At 46.1% G+C, this 24,166-nt stretch overlaps 1 protein-coding gene across 8 annotated transcripts in view; it reads right to left on the bottom strand.

Moving 5' to 3' along the window:
- The window catches only part of dlg3 (discs, large homolog 3 (Drosophila)), a 91,399-nt gene that overhangs the window by 50,896 nt on the left and 16,337 nt on the right, over positions 1-24,166 (bottom strand). For 5 of the 8 annotated variants that reach the window (XR_012988360.1, XM_076292518.1, XM_076292520.1 and 2 more), the window contains exon 4: positions 23,151-23,273. Coding sequence is in view for 7 of the 8 variants with exons in the window: in XM_076292518.1 (XP_076148633.1) it covers positions 23,151-23,273 (123 nt within the window). In the remaining variant the exon portion in view is untranslated. Of the gene's footprint in view, positions 1-14,344; positions 14,717-23,150; positions 23,274-24,166 lie in introns of those variants that run through there. The other 3 variants (XM_076292524.1, XM_076292521.1, XM_076292519.1) reach the window with 2 other exon arrangements.

Raw genomic sequence — 24,166 nt, forward strand, 5'->3', positions numbered from 1 at the left:
GTGTGTGTGTGTGTGTGTGTGTGTGTGTGTGTGTTTTAGACGCGGCCCTCCTCCTCAGCACAAGGGGGGGCAAGGCGTCAGAAGTCGCCAGCTCAAAATCACGACGGCACAAAAAACACTTTGGTGAGGAACCGTTGCGTTGTGAAGGCACAACAAGCACACGGCGGAACGGAATGTGTGTCCTTGGCTGTGGCTCAGGAAATGTCCACACACAGGCTCCCAATCAAAATCCTCTGCTCTCTCTCCGCTGTATTCCAGGAGCCACAGGAGGAGCAGAGAGGTCCTTCATGCCTTAGCAAAGCCTTAATAGCACACCGCGTTTTTTCCCCCTCGTTCCTTCTGTTTTTCTTTTTTTTAACTGCACTGCCACAATGTCACGATGTCACGATGACTAATGGCATATAATAAAGCACATTGTCTCTCATGCTTTCTCTCTCTCTCTCATTTCCTCTGCATATCAAATACTGAGGGGTGGGGGGGGGGCAGAAAAGATGCATGTTGTGTTGTGTTGTGTTGGGAAGAGTGTCCTCATTTGTTTGTTAATATTTTACATATGATGAGACAGGTTCAGATCTCTGTTTGGAAATGCTATTGGTCCACCTCAGCCTGCCGTATGAAGGAATGATGTCTAAAAGGGCAAACCAATCAGATATACATACTGTACATTAGGAAGTCTTTTAAGTTATCAATTTAGCATCTCAACTGTACATTAACACAATTATCTGAAGTTGTGGATGGATTTTTGTGGATGGATTCTTAATATCTATGTCTAGCACCTCAGTATCAGAACTAGCAGGCGTATAATAAAATCGCGGCTGCTCTCCGAGCGTCCCTGGGGCTCCGGCACTCACGTGTACGCATCACAACATCTGTTAGCCGCCCACCTCTTTCCAGGCATTGACAAGATGCACAAAGACCGGTGGAGGTGCCACAGGAAAGAACAGGATTCCACAGTTCAGGTGGCTCTTGTGCTATTTAAACTGTGTAATGCTTGGTGCTCACCACAACAGTACGGCCTTTCAGTGAAAAGTACTTCTCTCCTATACAGTAGGCTACCTCCGCAAATAGCTGAACTTACTGAGAACATGTCGGATTCCTGACTATCACTCTTAACATCAGGTTCTATAAAGAGAATTTAATAAAAAATTGAATTATGTTTACTTTAGCTGTGGACATACACAAGATAAATTATTCCAATTGAATCAACTTGGAACCATTAAAGTATGTTTAGTAATATGTAGAGCATTGTAAAACAGGAGGCATTCATTCACTCATAACTCCTAATGCATAAAGTGACTTATACAAGGTTAATACAGGGTCTAAAAGTAGCTGAATACATTACTGTCATGTTATATTGTCCCACTGTCAATCCAGACGCACATAGTAACCTACATCAAGCATGAGAAGCCTTTGAATAAAATGCATCTCTCTCTCTCTCTCTCTTTCTCTCTCTCTCTCTCTCTCTCTCTCTCTCTTTCTCTCTCTCTCCCTTTCTCTGACATCTTCTTCAGTTCCATCATAAAAACCAAAACAAAATGGTAGCTCCTTGCACCAGTGCATTAGTGCAATTACGCTGGTGGCAGCTGAGGTTATTGCTGTATAAGTGTGGTGCGGGCTCCGAGCCCTGCCAAGTCAAGCACTGGGCCGGCTGCCTGCTGACCCTGTAGCACGCGGAAACGTTGCTAAAGCAGGCCCCAGTAATCCACAGTGTAAGCCCCATGGGGCTCCGCAGCTCATCCCCCCCCACCGCGCCGCGCCGCACCACACCATGCGCCATCGAGTGGGAGAGCGAGCGGGGGGCGGCGCGTGGGGGTGGGGCGAGGAGACGACGGGACTCTTGAGAGATGGGCCGCGAGATCTGCGCCTCGCTCTTATCTCATCTCGGGAGACGCCAGGGCGCACGCTGGCCCGCGCGCAGAGCAGGAAGCAGACGCGGGCAGGGCGGAGCCGGCCGCTCCAGCAGGGAATGCCAATCCCAGCAGGGGATCATGGAGAGGTCCAGGAGCCTTGGAGACATGTGAGTGACGGCAGCTTGAATGATGAGCTCATTCACACACCCTGTGCGTGCGTGCGTGTGTGTGTGTGTGTGTGTGTGTGCACATGCAAGACATGGCACATCTAATAAAATACATGCATAAAACAGCTCAGGGAAAAGATTCATAAATTAATCTTGCCCCAATTAATGTCCACGTTTAAACAGACAGCAGATTCAAGCATGTAGCGATGTACAGGACTTGGGCTGCATGTCATTGTAAAAAAGGTGGGTGTCTCTGTGTCTCTGTCTCTCTCCACCTCTTCCTCCCTTTCTTCCTCTGGCTGGACTGGGGATATTTATCTCAGTGGCACTGACAGCTTAACGGCCGTGATCTCAGTGGGTACACAGTCTCCACCAGGTCATAATGACTGATAATGAAGCGAGGGGCTTGTTGAGATCATCCGGCCTCTGTGCTCCATTCATTCAGCAGCGCCATTCAGCCGCAGCCTGTTTAGATAAAGTCGGCCTCCTCGCAAAAGCCAGTTTCAGTCACCAGGAAGGGCACTTCCTAGCGGCTCGGAAGCGGACTCACTCTTCTACCCCTATACAAGTCCATTCCCTTTGAACAACTTCCTGTAAATAAAGAACATTCCATGGCCAATTACCAGATATCCCAGCATGCAACTGACTCTGGAGTAATTGGGCACCAGACCAACCCCAGGTCCTTACCAGGTTCCGCAGTGCCCGGGATGTTCATGTCAACATACAATGGCCAACTCAAAGCATACCTTTAAACTTCATTTTTTCCCTCTGTAAACTGCATTTCAGATTTCATAATGTATTATTCATGCACCCTCACAACATTCAAAGGGGGCTCATTTGTAAGAGAACTGGAGGACACACACTGCTGCTGAAGAAACACAAGGCTGCTGGATAGAGCCAGATGAATTATGGAAATGGAGTCCTACCAGTGCACCTCAGACAAATCAGCCCAGCAGCACAAAGAGCCAACAAATGCTTCCTTTACAGTTTAATCTCCACTCACAGGGAAAAAAATCCAGGTGTGTAGTCTGAACACAAACATTACTTTTACTTATTTAGCTAGACCGATGTCAAATTTTGCATGTACAGAGGGGTATTTCACAAAACCTAGATAAGGGATTAAGCTGGGATTTTTAGGTTATCCTGGATGAATTTAGCCTTGACTTGGTTTCACAAAAGAGATGGCACATAAGTTACCATGGGGATTTATTCTCTGCACCTAGCCTGGTCCCGACTAGGCTAACAGCCAAGCTAAGTTAATTCTAATGGTAATTATGTCGTCTTATTGGTTCAGCTAGCTGTCATTCACATCAGACCTCCGTGCTAATTTTTAAGGAGCTTTATTCCATTTATAAACTATTTGCTAAATGTATTTGCTCGCAAAACAAAACAGATTGTCTGCCTACTACCATATAGTTATTATTTTAATTGTGATAGCCTTATAATTATTAACATAGGCCTAGGTACTCTTTGTTTGCTTATTTTATTGATAGGCGTTTGATGAATAGCCTACTGTAGTTGATTGGAAGTGGAGGGGCAAGTTCTCGGAGGTATTTTCAACTATAATATTAAGGTATATCATACTATGTGCATCTTTGCAGAGGCAAGCGCTTTCTTAATGACGTTGCGTGCCGAGACAAGAAAGCACTCACACGTGGGTGCATACGCAAATTTGCATTCAGTTGGTCTACCACACCTACTCCCGCTGTTTTACAGAAATAGCCATGATTCCCCATTCCAAAAAGGACAACTTTACTTCATTGTTAGTCTATATCAAAAGCGGTTGTTCACTTTGTGTGAATGACGATATTTTCCGCGTCTTTTTTATTACAACCGTGGGCATTTTGGAGCAGAAACGAGAACGCGCACACATCCTGAATTACTTACACCTGGCTTGACATAGTTGCTCCTACTCATCTTGGATTGGCGTTAGTGAAATGAGTTTAGCTAGGATGACCAGACAACGCTATGTCAAACCTCGCTTTATCACTTATCTTGGATGTCTTAATTCTGCCTTTGTGAAATACCCCTCAGGTAAATGAATTGTGGCAACAGCTGAATTATTATTAAATGGATCGCTTACATCTGAAATGTGAAGTTAACTGTAAAATATCTAAAAGACTGTATAGTGAGTGCGCTGTGGTTACCAGGCAACCACAATTCAGATGTACAGTACACAAACCTAAAGCAAGAACAGAGAGGGTGAGGAGCAAGAGGAAGATGGTGAGGAGGAGGAGGAGGAAGTGAGGAGCAAGATGAAGATGGTGAGGAGAAGGAGGAGGAGGAGGAAGTGAGGAGCAAGAGGAAGATGCTGAGGAGGAGGAGGAGGAAGTGAGGAGCAAGATGAAGATGCTGAGGAGGAGGAGGAGGTAGTGAAGAGCAAGATGAAGATGGTGAGGAGGAGGAGGAGGAAGTGAGGAGCAAGAGGAAGATGGTGAGGAGAAGGAGGAGGAGGAGGAAGTGAGGAGCAAGAGGAAGATGGTGAGGAGGAGGAGGAAGTGAGGAGCAAGAGGAAGATGGTGAGGAGGAGGAGGAAGTGAGGAGCAAGAGGAAGATGGTGAGGAGGAGGAGGAAGTGAGGAGCAAGAGGAAGATGGTGAGGAGGAAGACAAAAAAGAGAAAAAGAGAAAAAACTCCTAAGAGCAGGTGGAAGCAGCCAGAGCAGAGCAAATGGCTGAGGGGCTGCGTGGATAATGCATTAGAGAGAGAGATGCCACTCAGACAGACTCCACATGGTGAACACGTACATCACAGCCAGTGCTCTTCACAGAGCAGAAACACTTCTTACTTGGAAGTACAATTAAAGATGGCGGCTATACATCAATTTCAGTATTAGCCATTTGTGGCCTGTGTAAGGGAAATCAGATTCAAACTGCTGACAGTGCCACTCCTGTGGCTTCAAAGAAAAGCCAAATAAGGCTATCCTTGTAGACTACTGCAGTGGTGGAGACTATTCCAAAATCTGCACACTATGGCATGCACACATCCATGGCACATGTGTGATGGAGAGGAGAGCGGCATGGTTGAGGGCAGTCGTGGCCTCAACCCCGACCAGTAATCCCCGACCAGTAGGAATGGCTGAAGTGCCCTTGAGCAAGGCACCTAACCCGCCACTGCTCCCCGAGTGCCGCTGTAGCAAGCAGCTCACTGCTCCAGGTTAGTGTGCGCTTCACCACACTGTGTGTTCACTGTGTGCTCTATGCGTTCACTAATTCACGGATGGGATAAATGCAGAGACCAAATTCCTTGTATACGTAAGTATACTTGGCTGAGAAACCTGATATACCATTTACCATTTACCGTTGGAAAACAGACAAGTGTTTGGACTGAGCAGTGAAGATGCACTGAAGAGGTGGGTGCGGTGCGGTGAGGACACGCTACTCCACACGTCCACACGGGGCCGGCAGCACGCACCATCCCACGGTGCTCGCACGGGGGTCCAGAGCACGACCGGCACTATTTTCAACAGAGGCCACCCATGGATGAAAATACAGACTGCCATCTAGGCAGACGTGTGCACAAAATGTCACCGTGGCAACACACCAGACATGGCTGTGTGGGTAAGTTTACCAATATCCTCAGCAGTGACAGACAGTTACAACACTATTTAAATGTGTGTAAGGATATGAGTTTGGCTTAATAATGTGGCTTTAAAGAGACACAGAGAGAGTGGTTGGTGAGATGGAGATCAGGAGGTGATGAGTAGTGAGGAGGTGGTGAGTAGTGATGAGGAGGTGATGAGTAGTGAGGAGGAGGTGAGTAGTGATGAGGAGGTGGTGAGTAGTGAGGAGGAGGTGGTGAGTAGTGAGGAGGAGGTGGGTGAGTAGTGGGTGAGTAGTGATGAGGAGGTGGGTGAGTAGTGGGTGAGTAGTGATGAGGAGGTGGGTGAGTAGTGGGTGAGTAGTGATGAGAAGGTGGGTGAGTAGTGAGGAGGAGGTGAGTAGTGATGAGGAGGTGGTGAGTGGTGAGTAGTGAGGAGGAGGTGGTGAGTAGTGAGGAGGAGGTGGGTGAGTAGTGATGAGGAGGTGGGTGAGTAGTGGGTGAGTAGTGATGAGGAGGTGGGTGAGTAGTGGGTGAGTAGTGATGAGAAGGTGGGTGAGTAGTGAGGAGGAGGTGAGTAGTGATGAGGAGGTGGTGAGTGGTGAGTAGTGAGGAGGAGGTGGTGAGTAGTGAGGAGGAGGTGAGTAGTGAGGAGGAGGTGAGTAGTGATGAGGAGGTGATGAGGAGGTGGGTGAGTAGTGATGAGGAGGTGAGTAGTGAGGAGGAGGTGAGTAGTGATGAGGAGGTGATGAGGAGGTGATGAGGAGGTGGGTGAGTAGTGATGAGGAGGTGATGAGTAGTGAGGAGGAAGTGATGAGGAGGTGATGAGGAGGTGGTGAGTAGTGATGAGGAGGTGAGTAGTGAGGAGGTGGTGAGTAGTGATGAGGAGGTGATGAGGAGGTGGTGAGAAGGTGAGGCCTATGAGAGGCAACACAGGGGCATGAGAGCGTGAAGCTGCCCCTCTCTCTCAGGGCCGCTCTGCTGGGCGCCAGACCGCTGTGCCGTGTGGAAGCTGGATGCATCCACAGCTGAATCAGGGGAACATGCCCCCACATACCCCCATCCCACCCCATCCCAACAACACTGTCACGCTGTTTCTAGGCCAGCCACTATTGGGATCAGCAAAAAAAGCATCCACAGACTAAGAGGAGGGGGGGGAAGCATGTAACAACAATAAAAACAAAGTGAGCAAGCAAGAAAACAAGCGGCTAGCCCCCTCCACCCCCCAGCAGCACATTGGGGGGGGGGGGGGGTCACAGGAGAGCCTGAGTTCTGCTCTGGCTCACAGCATATGGCAGAGAGCAGCCGGTGACATCCAGCCAAGAGGAGCAGACGCGGGTGTGTGGTCACGGCGGTCCCACCCAGGCTGCTCCCACGTAGAGCAGAGCACCAAGCAGCACACATCAACACTATGAATCATTAATCAGGCAGAAGGCTGGCTATCCACACAGGGCTCGCCAGCACAGAGATGCACCGCTGCTTGTAAATCTGTTGAGCTCATTCACACTATTGAAGTTTGCATTTATTAATTTACATCCAGAACATCTACGCAGCTCAAACAATATGGATAACCATCAACACATGGGAAACAAAAATGGGGGAGCACTTTCACATCCACGAGAGACACACGCTGTAACATGAGCCGATGATGGGCCGTCTCTTGAGCCACTGAAGCCCAGCGCATTGAAAAGGCCCAGAGATGCGGCATATCTCCACAAGGATCACGCTGACAGTACAAAGAGGAGAGCATTACGTCTCAGCTTCCAGGAGCCGTGGGAGGTGAGACTGTTCCAGCACGTCTCACATCAAGACAAGACAGCCTCAGCGCCGCAGATCAAACCACAAGCCACTTTTTTATCCATCTTGATTCTCTCCCTCTCCTCTCTCTCTCTCTCTGCGAGTGGCAGATCGCCCATCACGGCCATACCTGACAGAGGTGTGTGCCAGCCCATCTTTCTCAGGAACGGAGCCCTTGCCCCCTTTTTAAAGTGTATAAAAGCCAACTTGTGTAAAAGTGCACATAAATATTGCAGGGTGCCTAGTTCCCCTGTTTCATAGTGCATTTGCAGTGATTCACTCTGCTCTCTGCCCACAGACTTTTATAGGCCCGGTACATTGTGTTTTAGGCAAGGCAAGTTTTGTGGGAGGCAGAGAGAGATGCTGTGTGTGTGTGTGTGTGTGTGGTGTGTGTGTGGTGTGTGTGTGTGTGTGTGTGTGTGTGTGTGTGTGTATGTGGTGTGTGTGTGTGTATGTGTGTATGTGTGTGTGTGTATATGTGTGTGTGTGTGTGTGTGCACGTGTGTGTGTGTGTGTGTGTGTGTATGTGTGTGTGTGTGTGGTGTGTGTGTGTGTGTGTGTGTGTGTATGTGGTGTGTGTGTGTGTGTGTATGTGGTGTGTGTGTGTGTATGTGTGTGTGTGTGTATATGTGTGTGTGTGTGTGTGTGTGTGTGTGTGTGTGTGTGTGTGTGTGTGTGTATATGTGTGTGTGTGTGTGTGTGTGTGTGTGTATATGTGTGTGTGTGTGTGTGTGTGTGTGTGTGTGTGTGTGTGTGTGTGTGTGTGTATATATGTGTGTGTGTGTGTGTGTGTGTGTGTGGTAGATAGAGAGCAAGTAGACAGAGTGAGAGACGGAGCTGAGGGAGGGAGGAGGAGGGTGATAAGGAGAAGGGAAGCCTAAGCATCTGTGTGGGAGAGGAGACAGCGCAGTAGACAGGGCTCGGCAGCGTCCAGTGTTTGTGACGCTTGACACTTCAGGTAAGCAGAAATGTGCAGCCGTGAGGAAATGATAAGAAAATGGAGCATACAAAAATGTAGGTTTAGTTACTAGAACGAACATAACTCAGTCACTGGGCTTCTGGCTGGGGTAACAAACTGCACCAAAGGTCACAAGTCATAAGAACCACACCAATTCTCACTCATTACCCTAAAATGAGTATTTTACCAGGATCCCACATCAAATCTCTATGTGAACATGGCCATAATGATGATATAATCTACTGTATTTTCCGGACTATACAGTAAGTCGCACCGGAGTATAAGTCGCACCAGTCAAAAAATGTGTCATTAAGAGGAAAAAACATATATATAAATAATATATATATGTTGCACCTGAGTCGTAGGACCAGCCAAACTATGAAAAAAGTGCAACTTATAGTCCGGAAAATACAGTATTCAAATTATATTTTTTCCGGCAAAAAAGACATGCTAAGGTGGACACAGAGACAACAGAGCCAGGTAGAATATTTAAAAACTATTAGCACAAATATAAATGTGATGAGGTCAGAGGCATCAGAAATACAGTATCAGAAATATTGTGCCCTGGCAATACAACTCAAGAGAATAAGAAAGCTGCGTAAACATCTGCACTGTCTATCTTAGAGATGAAGTTGGGGGCTAATCTGATTTGATTTCCACAGGACTATAAAGAGCCGAGGAACAGAATTCACGTTGATGTAGAAGGCTATGAAAGCAGCACCGGAGACTTCACAGCAAGCCCACATGCTCACCAGGGTGACTTTGGCAACATTTTATGACACAGATTTTCACAAATACCCTCCCCGAGTCAAACTGTGCTGTTCCTTATTATGACTAACACAATGCTGTGTGGCTGTGCCGCTGCAACTGGGAGATGGCTGTTAAGACACCCTTCGTCTTCTCACCCCTCTTGTTCTCGGCTCTCCAGGCTGTCGGGCCTTTTAGTGTCAGGAGTGATAAGAGCCACGGACGGGGATGAGGCGCAGCTTCTCCTGAGACACACCCGCCACTCGGCCCCGTCTGGGCGGCCCTGGTGAGGAGCCGCGTCCGTCTGCCACCTCCTGCTCCGCCACTCGCCCCCACCGTCCACCACCCCCACCCACCCACCACTCCACCCCCGTCACCGGCCTCCTCCGTCCCCAGTCAATTCCCACAAATATCTGACATCACCACCGGGAAATCAGACACCACCACCCCCCCCCCCCCCACCACCACCACCACCACCCCAAGCCCCCCATGCTCTCCTCTGGATGAATATGTTAGTGTCAGGGGCAGCACCTCAGCCAGCAAACAGCCACACACATCCTGATTCCACTCATCCCCAACAGCTGCGCACAGCAAACACACCCGAGGGTGCACAGCAAATCATCACGCTGAAATTGGGGGGACATTTGGAATCAAAGGAAGGACTGTTGCCTGGTATACACTCCTACCGCACTGTTGGGGACAAAAAAAAAAACACTCATCTACTCTCAATGGAGACTCAATTAACAAACAAAACCCGGCTTCATCCATCTGAAGAGTAGAGAGAGACAGAGAGAGAGAAAGAGAAAGAGAAAGAGAACAAGGGAGATGACAACAGAATGTATTGTCTCTTGCCAGCAACACCTTCCCTCTCTCCCCACTTTGGCCATGTGCTGAGAAATAAATCCCTTTTGATCTGATCAAATGTTGGCTGTTCTCAGAGAGTGGATGTCTCCATCACTGCAGGGGTCTGAGCTCAAGGTTGGGAAAAGCCCCTCAACGCACCCTCAGAGTCCCTGTTGGGTTCCTCTTAGAGGGCAGACATATTGCTATGAAATCAACAACAATCCCCTTTATGACCAAACACTAAAAGGATAGGCTGTTTTAAATATATGTGTTTGCGTGTGTTTGTGTGTATGTGCATGTGCATTTTTAATCAATTATACACAAACACACACAAACATAGAATACACACACACACACACACTCGAACTACGCTCATAAATAATGTTGTTTAACACATAGTAAACAGCACCCAAATCCAATCAACAGTTAAGCACTAATTACACCTCTGGCCATACTATTGTAGATTAATTCAACATGGGCTTCAGTCCAGCCATCTCAAGCAGCCACACACTCCTCAGCTGAGGTGGTGTGGGAGTGACCTCAGCTCAGACAAACACAAACGACAAACCCCACCAAAATGCTAATTCTTATCAGGACGGGTAATCAGCAATCTGAATTAAAACAATGATGGCCTATTTTAGGAAAATGTTAAATATGATCTGAGCGATAAATAACCTAAAAGCTAATTAATATTTAAAGTTAATCATATCCAAGGGATTGTTGTTGGGGGAGCAGGCAAAAACAGATTGGAGCCTGAGGGGGCAAAAGCTCAGTTTGAGCTTGAGCTTGTTTTGTGTGGGAGGCGGCCCTACAAGCTCCCCTTTCACAGACACACTCATGCCAGTGAGCCATGTCATGTATCCTATTGTGAGCAGTTCACAGGAATCTTTTTCCGCGGTTATGGCCTTTGAGATCCAATACCTAAAAATGTAGAGATTTTGGGGACATACTCAATACATCAAAGAATGGCAGGATGTACAGAGTGTTACATCATGTACATGTGTTGTTTAGTATCAATCTTTTACTCATTTATTATCAATACCAGTGGTGCACTGAGCCTGTATTGGATTGTTACTACAAAAGTGGTAGACTACTAGATAGATAGATAGATAGATAGATAGATAGATAGATAGATAGATAGATAGATAGATAGATAGATACTTTATTGATCCCCAGGGGAAATTCAAGATACTATTAGATGTAAGCTGTGCTGAGATAAAATATCAAATGGCTGCATGTGAGACTGCTGTTGAGTTCTCTCTGTGCTCGTGCTGCAGGAGAACAATATAATGTGCTATTATCTCCAGCTAGATAGGGCTCATTAAGAGAACACATCCTATTGGACAAGCCCAATAGGAAAATCCATTTCCTTTTTGTGCATTTTGCTGCTGTAAACCGATATGGCATACCAAAAATATTGCAGTAACAAACACTAGTCTTTATAACTGAAATATATTGACAAAAGTGTCTTTATGGCATAACACCAGATGAGTATGAACACTATTAACACCATGACTTAACCACTAGATTCAGTGGGCCAGATGTATATTACAACCAAGACAACCATGTAAGGAAATATACTATCTTGGGTAGAATACCAGGAGTTGCATCATCTCAATACTGAATACTTCATCATGAAGAGCTAAACCATTGGTTACACAATCTACACGAGTCATACCAATTCCTTGTTTAAAAGAGATATTATTATACTATATTCATTGCATAAACCTTTTCTTTTGCTAATAGATGTTAATCAGCTTCATCATCATTATGTGTGTCCTTACATCTATTTAAAGACAAACAAAATCTTAAGGATTGTCTTAGGGAGCTTTATTGAATTCTGTTTTATTACATTTGAACATACTGGGGACCTAGTATTTCTCCCATCGAGTGATAGCACCCATGCTAAATCAAAAGAGCTATGTAGGGACTGGACCAGATTTGGTCTGATGTGATGCTAAGAGCAACAGGAGCGTGCACAGTATGGTCATGCTTGGCCATATGTGATCATGTGGGCTACAAGCATTGGGGGAGGGGAGCATTCCCACCCTGGGACCGATAGAAACTGCCAGAAAGGGCTGGCAAGGTGCTGAGTGTTCGTTTCCATACACATAGACTGAAGGAAGCACAAAAGGCTAAGAGCTAGCACATCCACCCACTGAGCCACTTCAAAGAGAGAGGGTGAACATGGAGGACACAAAGGGTGCAACACTGCCCAATCTGTTTTCTATACTGTACGCAATGACAACGTGTTAATGTAAACGCTACACATATACAGGGCCAGATGCTGTTATCTCTCTCTCTCTCTCTCGCTCACTCTCTCTGTTCGCATCCTCTCACATCTCCACCGACTGACTCTTCTTACGTAACCCCCTCCCCCTCACTGGGCTTCCTGTTTTTTATTGGCTTATTTCTCTCGTTCTCACCTTCAGCTCTTCCACCTTTTCTCACAGCCATTCTTTAGCTCTGCCTTTCTTACTGGCATCCTCTACTGTTGCATTGGATTTGGTAGATGCATTAGGACATGTTCACCCGTGTGCATTTACAATTTCATTTACATTTCTGTGTGCAAGCTGAGCATACACACCCCCCCCCCCCCCCCCCCCAGCCTCAAGAAAATGTTTCTCTCTCAAGGAATTGAGCAGCACAGAGTGAGGACAGGTGTGGGCATGTACAACATCACATGCCTTGACTGTCTCCCACACATACACTCCCGATCCTATCACCGCCAAATATTTAATCAACCACCATCTACTACAAACAGGGGTTAACACATTTAGCCTTCGTATCTGGCTGCTTCCGATTGATTTGAGTTACAAAGAGAAAAGCTAAACCCAGGCTAAGCGGCATGATTATTGTATTACTGGATAATAAGTGACAGGGAAAGCGTGGTTACGTAAGCAGCCGAATGTGCACTTAGAGCATTGCAAAGTGTGAGAAATGAAAAGCAGAGTGGCTCTGCCCTGTCTCTCCACAGCTAGCAGTAAATAAAGGGAGGGTGCTAAATGCGCACTGTAATCCACTGTAATGTAGCAGCAAATGAGCAAATCCAACGCCAACATGGCTGTGCCTGGTTAAAGGAAGGTTTCACCGCTATCACAGGAGGGGTAGGCCAGTGAGATGTGTCAGTCGGCACCCAAAGCCCCTGCTTTCCTTCCCTGGATTTGTAGAGAATTGCCATCGCGTTGGTAGTGAACATTTCAGCCTCCATTTTAACACTCTGCCAAGCTCCCTTTCTCTCCTTTCTCTCCCTCTCACTGAGCAACATAGCTCCACTACTGACGCAGATACATAGCAGGTGCACAAATGCACAGGATCTAAAGATTCAGACACACACACACACACACATGTGCACGCTGACACATGCACATACCACCTTCCAACACACATCTACACACGCGTGCTCTCACACACACACACACACACACACACACACACACACACACACACACACACACGCACAGGCTCATGTACGGAGCCATTTCTTCCATTTCATACACCCAGAGACCCTTCCCCCACCCCCTGTTCACACACGCACACGCGCGCACACACACACACATACACACACACAAACACACACACACCCACATACACACACCTTACTTAATTACAGCTTGTGTTCCTTGCTTTTGTTTGATATGATCTGCCAACACGGTAGGCTACAAAATCACACAGCAAAAATTCCAAGGAAATATCTCATTGGAGATGTACATCCTATTAAAGCTGTGGAGCGCTTTTATACAAACATGTCCCTTCCGAGTCATTTGATAATGCTTCTCCCTTCACAGAAAATATGTGGGATATAATCCTTGTCCAAAAATATTTCCTAAAAGGACAGCTGCAGATACTTGAAGGATGTTACCACACAACGTTTAGCATTGAAACCAAGATGCACAGAGGTCTGCAGACTAGCTGGCTTTAGCATCAGGTTCCCATTCAAATTCACAGTGAAGCACCTTGGAATAATGGATGGCTATGAAAATGACTGCAGACCGAGCTGCTCTCTAATCTTCTCTCTTTCTACAAGTGACATCCAAAACAAGCACATCTCTACCTCATAAATCCTGATCAGATGATACACAGTGTTGTGGATTTGTTGGTGGAATTGAATGAGCAGAGATTGAATGTATGAAGATTAACCCACCCCCAGCCACCATACATACGGCAGGAACTCAAACAATATGCAGATGAAAAGCTGCACTGGGCTCAGCCAGCTCAGGAGAAATGGCAGACTGCACAGCACACACTCTCCTCATGGCCTCCCTCTGCCAGAACCACTGAGGCTTCCATGCTAAACACTGGCATTCCTGCACATATTCACAACTGCATGCACTGCATGGGCTTCATCCAGCACCTGTCCACTACAGCTGGCCCCTGCTCACACTGCTCACACTCTCCTACAGGGCTACTGGGTAGGGGCCGCATCAGAGGAAGTGGCGTTACCTGGTCGTACCAGTCCCGGTTGGAACAGGTGCACTCGGGCCACCATCCTCCCTGGCCACTGGAGTTGTTTCCATTCACCTTGGGGCCGCCCTTGGACTGGCCCTTGGGGTTGGGCCCTCCAGGCCCGGAGGACATCATTTTGCCCTTACTTCTGCCCAGCGTCCCCCCGCCTCCCATGCCCCCTCCACCGGCCGGGACTTGTGGAGGTAGGGTCTGGCCGCTCCCATAGCCAGCCGGGTATCCATAAGGGTCAGGCTGCCAGTCGCCGTACGCTGGGGCGTCCATCCTGCGTAGCGCGGCCATGCGCGTCACCTCGTAACATTCTGGGCACTTGCAACAGTGGTGGTGTTTGTGCATGCTGGCTGGGCTGGCGCGGATGAGGAGCTGGCTTACGACGCTCAGGCACTCTCTCTCTCACACACACACACACACACACTCACACACGTTGCTGCTGCTGCTGCTCCTCAGATCAAACGCAGCACGCCTCGACCGGCTCACGGCGACGGCTCTACTGGTAGAAACAGCACTAACCACAGAATCTAGCTGATTTCTCTTTTTATCGTCTTCCAGTTCAGCGGAGAAACAACAACACTATCGATGTCTCCTCTATGAATTTCTCCAAATCCGAATGAGAGGAGAGGTAGCCACAGGAAATGGAAAAAATAGCAAGAGGAAATTTTGTTCACGTAGTCTTGCTCCTCTTGACGTAAAAGTCAATCTGGGAAAAATAATGCTGAAAATATTAAACACGATTACACGATCAGAGACCAGCCCCGATGGAAGAAATTTCTTCTTGCCTGCCTTGGTTCACAGTGATATGTATAGAAATTCATAGATATATATATGCATTTGTTTATATATGTATATATTTACACACACACAAATACATATAAAAATATTAATATAAACAGACAAGCACGAATACACAGATTTATACAGTATATATGTGTATATATATATAAATATCTATATGTGTGTGTACAAATATATATATATAAACAATTTGTATATATATAAATGATATCCTTAAATGAAATCTTCTCTGTATTTCTCTTTCCTTGCTTGTCAGCCAGATCTCTTCCTCTTGCTTCTTTCTTTCTGCATCGAGGAGCGTTTTTTCTCTCTCTTCCTTTCTCTCTCTTTTCTCAGCCGGCAGAGAGGAGCTGAGCAGTGGATTGCCTCTCAGCCTGCTTGCCCTAGATGTGGATTATACAGTGGGATGCGAGCAGGCGAGAGGGAGATGGGGAGAGAGAGAGAGAGGGAGAGGGAGAGAGAGGAAGAGATACATAGCAGCATCCCTCCAGCACCTCAGCCCTCACAGCTACAGCCAATCAACTGCCAGCACTGCCATCAGCAGCAGCAGCACCAACAGACCCCAGCGCTTCACTGGTCGGCTCTCTTAAAGGGGCAGCGCACATGCTCACACTCACACACACTGGCCCAGCCCCAGCCTGAGCACACAGCCAGCTCTCACACACACAAAGAGCAAGCCAGCTGTGTGGGTCCTACCTGTCGTACTGGAATATCTACCCAACCTGCTGAGCTCTGCACACGCCTGGTGCAGTCCATTCAGAACCTGTACATTCTGCTTATTCACAGCAACCAACATGTGTGCAGTGGTGGTCAAATGTGGTCCAAGCCCTTTGAATTCATGACTGCCTTCAGTCAGTGAGTAGGAGTTTGATGGATTGATGAAACAAAATCTGAAACCAGAGCATCTTGTCAAAAAGGCTATATTTGGGAGAGATCATTTTGCAGAGTGTTGAAGAATCTACATGACATGAGGAAGCTCTGCCATTAGCACAGACTCTTACTATCTATCACATAATAACAATGAGGCTAATATTGATCATCAGAGCAGATGTTTATGCCGACTATGGACAAGTGTTGCGAATTAGCACCTGTGCTAAAACACTCAAACAATGCATCTGGTTTGTCCAATGTAATTGCTATGTCCATATCAAATAAACATTAATAAAAATAATAATAATAATAATAATAATAATAATAATAATAATAATAATAATAAATGATAAGTTTATCAATTGGGCTTCAATTGGATACCCCCGTGCAAAGAAATCTAGATGTGCACATGAAATGTGTTAACAGTACTATATATTGATTGATTGTTTGGGGTGGGGTCAATGGAGCAAAGAGAACCAATGGGGGATCACTATAATTCTAAAGAATAAGCTATAAGTTAAACATGTATTTTTCCCACAGATAAATAAAATACTTCATTTACATTTCAAAAATCAACTACACACCCTCAACTACTACAACAGCAAAAGAAAACTGTTTCCAATTGAACATGATGTCTTTATCATCTCCCCGCTCACTTAATATGTATAGCTTTTGTATCATATTTGTATAATATACAACGCTGTAGCACCTCACTGTGTGCTCACTAATTCACGGATGGGATAAATGCAGAGACCAAATTCCTTGTACTGTATACGCAAGTATACTTGGCCAAGAAACCTGATTCACATTTACATTAATCACTGAAGTGGATAGGCTGAAAAAGCATGCTTCATTTACATCTTGAAAATAACAACCTCCCCACACATATGTGCGCATCAACACTCTGGAGCTCCAGAATAGGAGGAGGGAGGAAGATGAAGATGGAAAAGAAGAGAGAGAGAGAGAGAGAGAGGGAAAGAGAGCGTGGTGAGAGAGATTACGTCTTCATGTTTATAGGACACCATTTGTATTGTTTCCATGAGGACTTGTAGGCATGTGCTGGGAGCACACCTCACACCTCCACATCATTGTCTGTGCTGTGACCCCGGACACAGAGAGGGAGTAAATGACTTTGTGGGTGTGCGTTACAGTATCAGGTTAAAGAGCTGCCGTTGAAGAGCTGTCAGTGTGCAATATTAATGACATGTGGCGGGAAAATAGAGGCGCTTGTGCATGCATGGATGTATGTGGTGTGTGCGTCTGTGTGTGGGCACGAGCACGTGTGTAAGGAGATATTTATGCGCTTCCATAAATCTTGATGTGTGTAAAGTGGCCTGCATTCATGCATGTGCGTTTGCATGTATGTGTATGTGTGTGTGTGTGTGTGTGTGTGTGTGTATGTGTGTGTGTGTGTGTGTGTGTGTGTGTGTGTCTGTATGTTTGTGTGTGTGAGTGTGTGTATGTGTGTGTGTGTGTATGTGTGTGTATGTGTGTGTGTGTGTTTGTGTATGTGTGTGTGTGTGTGTGTGAGGCAAGGCTTACACTGCGCTGCTCCCACCCTACCAGGAGGCACAAACAGCAGGCGAAGCCACACTTAATTACATGCAAGGCTAACTCACTCCATTCTCCTCGGCTACTGTACGGAGATTGTGCAAGCGGAGCAGAAAGACGGCAAACTTTCACATCTCTGCGAGGAAAGTGAGAGGGAGCGCGAGCGCGAGCGGGGGATGGGCGAGGCAGGGAGACAGCATGGGAGAACAAGGAGCAGCCGCCGACTCCAGCTGAGCCAATAGGGGTGCGGCGGGGGGGGGGGCGGGGCTTGGTGACTCGAGGAGAGCTGATAGAGCGTATCCATTGCAGGTCCACATGATTGGCCACATGCTCAAGCAATCACTTCCTCAGCCTTCCTCACTGATTGGATTTACAGCATTACTGGAATCAACACAGACGCTGTGTAACAGGCTGGGGGAGTTGGGGAGAGTGCAGCTTGTTGTATGACGTCATGTGCTAGCGTGTGGCCCTTCCTCTTTCATCTCCAGTGCTGTTGTTCCACTAAACATTACACAGCAAGCACAGAAGTTTGGGCAGGCCTGGAAGATTCAGTGGGCTACTGGCAGCAGCTACAGCAACAATTTCCAAAGGACTGCCACATAAAACCAATCTGTAAATTGACAGGGGAAGTTGCAATGTCCATCTTTTTTATCATGGTATTTTCTCCTATAACCTAATGCCAGGCTTGTCCACACTTTCCACAACTCTCCAGTATCTCCCAATCTGACACTATTACGCATCCACTCAGTAAGAATAGATAAATTTCTTAGTAATGATAATTAGGACATTTATCAAGGATTTTGTTGTTAAAAAAATAAATCAACATTTAACATTTAGATTGATGACAATCTTCATAACCAGTGAGAGGCAATACAATTTCACAAATTAAAAAAAAAAAACAGCAAAAACATGTCCATGATCAACACTCCCTTTCCATACAAGCTCTCATATTAAAATGGCATTTTAAATGAGAATGTGACAGAATGTTTGGGCGGCTACCTTTGTCATGTATGTTTATGGAAAAACTGTGCCCAATTAATGCCTCAGACCCAGGGTATAGAGGATCAGCCACATGGGGCCATCTATCTTCAGGAGAGAAATATACAACCTCTGACCTCCGTGTGGCAGATGAAAAGGGGGGACCTGTTGATTTATTATACTGAGGAGGTGTGTGTGTGTGTGTGTGTGTGTGTGTGTGTGTAGGGGGTAGTGGCTTTGAAGGGGGGAGTTAGAACTCGCACCAAGGCACACATCCTACCTTACATCTGTCAGTCTCAGTGTCAGCTGCAGCAACCCCCATTACATAAACCCCCCGGCTGCTCTGATTCCCTATTCTCTCCCTCTCACACACACACCCACACACACACACACACACACACACACACACACACACACACACGCACACGCACGTCTACACATTTGGTTACCAGAGAAACATGTATCAATAGAAAATTTCTGGCGTTTCTGCATTCTCAGAGCAGCCACGTGACTGAGCCTTGGTCACCTGACAGGATGCAAGACCAAATAGGGCGAAATGAGTCTTAAAGGGACCAGACACAGTTTTTTGGAGCATCCATCCAAAACACGCCTCTTTTGAACAAGCTGCTAGTGAAAAGGGCTGAAGAGGAGCATTCTCTCCTGGAGAAACACCTCAAAGCAACACCTACGCGCTCCTCTTTGCCAGAAACACCCTCCCTAAATAGCTTATGCAATGCCCCCTGAATGTTCTCCTGATTATGGATCTCTTCGTCTACAGCTCATCTTCTGCTCCTCTATTCAGGTCCATGAATGTGTGTGATGATGGTGGTGGTGTGTGTGGAGCAGGAGCAGGAGCAGAGGTGCAGCCGGGTCTTAGTGGCCTTGCAGCGCCAGTCTAGTGCCTCCACCTCACACTCACAGAAACATGCTAAACAAAAGCTCCTGTGAAGACTGGGACTCCTATTAATAGTCCTGCTGGCAGAAAACAGCTGCTGCCCCAAACGCAGCACATCTAACTGACAGTATAATGACGGGGGGGGGGGGGCAGAGAGAGAGAGAGGGGGAAAGAAAGAGAGTGAGGGAAGGAGGGAGGGAGAGAGAGAAAAGAGAAGAAAGAGAGAAGGAGGATGGGAAGGATGGGAATAAAAAGGAAATGAGGGGTGAGGAGGGAGTGGAGCGTGGATGTGAGGGGGAAATTAAGGTGGTGTAAGCAGGAATGTGTGCAACTGGCTGAGGATGAAAGGATCAAGTGAATGCACAGATGCAGCGAGAGGCAACGGCTGGTCTGGTTTCTCATGAGAACACATCAGATAGGTACATGTGCTCTGAGAAGAGCGAGAAAGGGAAAGAGAGATCATAACATTGAGTGGGATGATAGGCAATGACTAGAATGACTAGAAGCATGTGCTGCACAACTAAGGGGAAGGTGGAAGGGAGACACACACACACACACACACACACACACACACACACACACACACACACACACACACACACACACACACACACACACACACACACACACACACACACAGAGAGTGAATATATTTTTGTAAGGGTATGCATATTCATTGCTTAGTGGTTGTGCATATTTTATACACATTTTGCATTGTCTCTAGAATGAACAGCCAGTGTGCTACACTATGTTTGGCATACAGCACATACACACATCATGTACACATACACACACATCATGTGCACATACACACACATCATGTACACATACACACACATCATGTACACATACACATACATCATGTGCACATACACACACATCATGTACACATACACCATGTACACATACACACACATCATGTACACATACACATACATCATGTACACATACACACACATCATGTACACATACACACACATCATGTACACATACACATACATCATGTACACATACACACACATCATGTACACATACACATACATCATGTACACATACACACACATCATGTACACATACACCATGTACACATACACACACATCATGTACACATACACATACATCATGTACACATACACACACATCATGTACACATACACATACACCATGTACACATACACACACATCATGTACACATACACATACATCATGTACACATACACACACATCATGTACACATACACATACATCATGTACACATACACACACATCATGTACACATACACACACATCATGTACACATACACACATACACACACATCATGTACACATACACACACATCATGTGCACATACACACACATCATGTACACATACACACACATCATGTACACATACACACACATCATGTACACATACACACACATCATGTACACATACATCATGTACACATACACACACATCATGTACACATACACACACATCATGTACACATACACATACATCATGTACACATACACACACATCATGTACACATACACCATGTACACATACACACACATCATGTACACATACACATACATCATGTACACATACACACACATCATGTACACATACACACACATCATGTACACATACACACACATCATGTACACATACACATACATCATGTACACATACACACACATCATGTACACATACACCATGTACACATACACACACATCATGTACACATACACATACATCATCATGTACACATACACACACATCATGTACACATACACACACATCATGTACACATACACATATTCATGTACACATACACACACATCATGTACACATACACATACACATACATCATGTACACATACACATATTCATGTACACATACACACACATCATGTACACATACACATACATCATGTACACATACACACACATCATGTGCACATACACATACATCATGTACACATACACATACATCATGTGCACATACACATACATCATGTACACATACACATACATCATGTACACATACACATACATCATGTGCACATACACATACATCATGTGCACATACACACATACAGATGCATAAACACGCATGATATCCATATACTACAGATGTTCTTCAGGGTCTAGTCTCAGTGCATGTAGCTGTAGAGAACAGATAGATATGAGAGAGCAGGGGAACGAGATAGACGCAAAAGAGACGAAAAGCAGAGACAGAGGGAGGGAGGGAGGGAACGTGCACGCGCGAGAGAGGGAGAGGGAGTGAGTCGGTCTGTGGGGATGCAGGCAGGGGGAGGAATGAGGTTTCCATGGCAACCCACGGAAAGGCTGAGCTCTGGGTGTCCGTTCCAGCTCTGACTGCGTGTGTACTGCACCGGCCCTCGCTTCTCTGCCACCTCTCCATTCTCTCTCTCTCTCTCTCTCTCTCTCTCTCTCTCTCATTCCCCTCTGCACACACACAAACACACATGCACATTTCCCTCCTGTGATAGCATCCAGGCGCAACACCATGCTATATTTGATATCCATAACACTCCCATTGAAACTGGGGTTTCTTCAGAGCACAAGAGCACGCCTGAGAAAATGGCACAGTCATACAAACAGTTAGCCTCTGCAAGCCTAGAGCCATAGCCCTCTCCCTCTATTCTTGCTTCACCTCTCTGTCTCTCTCTCCCTCTCTCACATTCTCTCTCTCCCCCACACCCCTCCCTCCCTCCCTCCTCCTCCTCTCTCCGTCCCTCCCTCCCTCGCTCTACACGCCCCCGCCTCATGCACTAGTTCTCGGCTCAGCTGAAAAGCCAGCGCCTGCAGGCACCGTGCTGCCATGTGCCGCTGGCTGGCTGGCTGGCTGGCTGCGCTGCGCTGCGCTCTGATTGGGAGGGCATGTGAGCGCGCTCTGCCATCAGATGGCCCAACCTGCCCCTCTCCTGGCGCCCTCAGGTGCAGGCCAGTGTGGGAGCATTAGTGCCACTGCCAGCCTCCTCCGTCCCCACAACACGCCTGTGTTTGCAGCCTTTGCATGTAGGATAAGGTGCACGCTGTGCTGTGTTGCTTACTGCACAAATGCCATCAGCCTCTGAGGGTGATTTACAGAGAGAATTATATATAGCACGGGGGCAGCACAAAAGCACCAATGTAACATCCAATTACACATGTAGGGGATGTGTTCTTAAACACACATAAACACCTTGACATCTGAAACCCACAGGGGGAAAAAAGTGCTAAATAGATAAAGGATGGCGGAATGCTTGTGAGTTTTCCCAACCCAAAATAGCTGTACATAATTTATCAGCTTTGCTGCACAAATATGTCTTGTCAATGTGAAACATAAGGCTTCCCATGCCGTCTATGAGAGAAAAACACAAAATTCCATAAATCTGCCATTGTTCTACCATGCTCCGGATGTCACGCAGTCCCAGAGAATATTTCAAAGGTCACGGTGCCTAATGAAAAATAACAAATGTCAAAGTGCATTAACAGCAGCCCTTGTGATGCTCGAGTGAGTAGGCTGTAATGAATGAGAGATGAACCAAAACATTGAACCCCATCTCTCTCTCTCTCTCTCTCTCTCTCTCTCTCTCTCTCTCTCTCTCTCTCTCTCTCTCTCTCTCTCTCTCTCTCTCTCTCTGTCTTTTTCTTCTGTGGCCTCTTTATGACCCCCCACAGCCCAATTGCAGGCGTCTCCACCAACCTTGGGCGTCTCGATGTGGGAGCGGCTGACCAGGCCACACACTCTCTCCACCTTCTGAGGGCTCCTCCTGCTGGTCACTCGCACACGGGACACACCCTCCTCTTCCTCTTCCTCAGTCGAGTTCTGCACAAGACAAAGAGAGCAGACAAATAAACCAATCATGAATTATAGAAAAAAAGAGTTGCTTAAAAGAGTTTCAATTTCAACAGGAAATGTCTTTCAAATATGTACATTATACACCAGATAATAATCCAGGTCTTGAAAGGTTCAATATGTGTCAGACCAATCACTGTAGCATTAGTCAAGTATGATGCCTCCATGCCTACGTTGGTGGAGGAGACTGAAGGGCGATGACCGTAATGCTAAAACATCTGAGTCTGGAAGTCTTGAGCAGAAGAAAAAACGAGCCATTTATATCACTGGCCAAAGCATAGCTGACATGACTTGAACATTTGGTTCATTTTCACCACAGAAATAGGTACACTGTGAAATGTGGTGCTTCACACAATCCAATCAAATTATATGTTTTTTGAGCAATACATGTTAGATTTCCACACATGCATTCACTGCAAAACATTAAATCTAACCAAGTGTTATTAATCTTATATTGAGATCAAAAAATCTATTTGGTATTGTTTTTAGTATGAAAAGACTTAACTAGCACTCTCTCAAAAAAACATTTTGACTTAAGTTAATAAGAGTTTGACTTATTTTAAGGAGTCTTATCAAGACAGATTTGCTCAACGCACTGACAGCAAAATGTTCTTGTTTTTAAGGCAAATTGCTTAAAGCACTGGCAGCCTTTTGCTTGTTTTCATAATGAGATGTCAAACTCGATTTCCAGACATGATTTTATGAGAAAGTGCTAGGTAAGTCTCTTTACACTAAAAAAAATACCAACTAAATGTTTTGATCTTAATATAAGATTAATAACACTTGGTTAGATTTTTTTAGATAAGCAGTTTTTCCTGGAGGTGTTACCTAAATGGCTGCGTGGCAAGATATCTCCCAGAAAT

Source organism: Alosa pseudoharengus, unplaced genomic scaffold (genome assembly GCF_046254945.1).
Source record: "Alosa pseudoharengus isolate Yale_2024_CS ecotype anadromous, Long Island Sound unplaced genomic scaffold, YU_APseudo_1.1 YU_APseudo_1.1_scf_19, whole genome shotgun sequence".
Lineage (NCBI taxonomy): Eukaryota > Metazoa > Chordata > Actinopteri > Clupeiformes > Clupeidae > Alosa > Alosa pseudoharengus.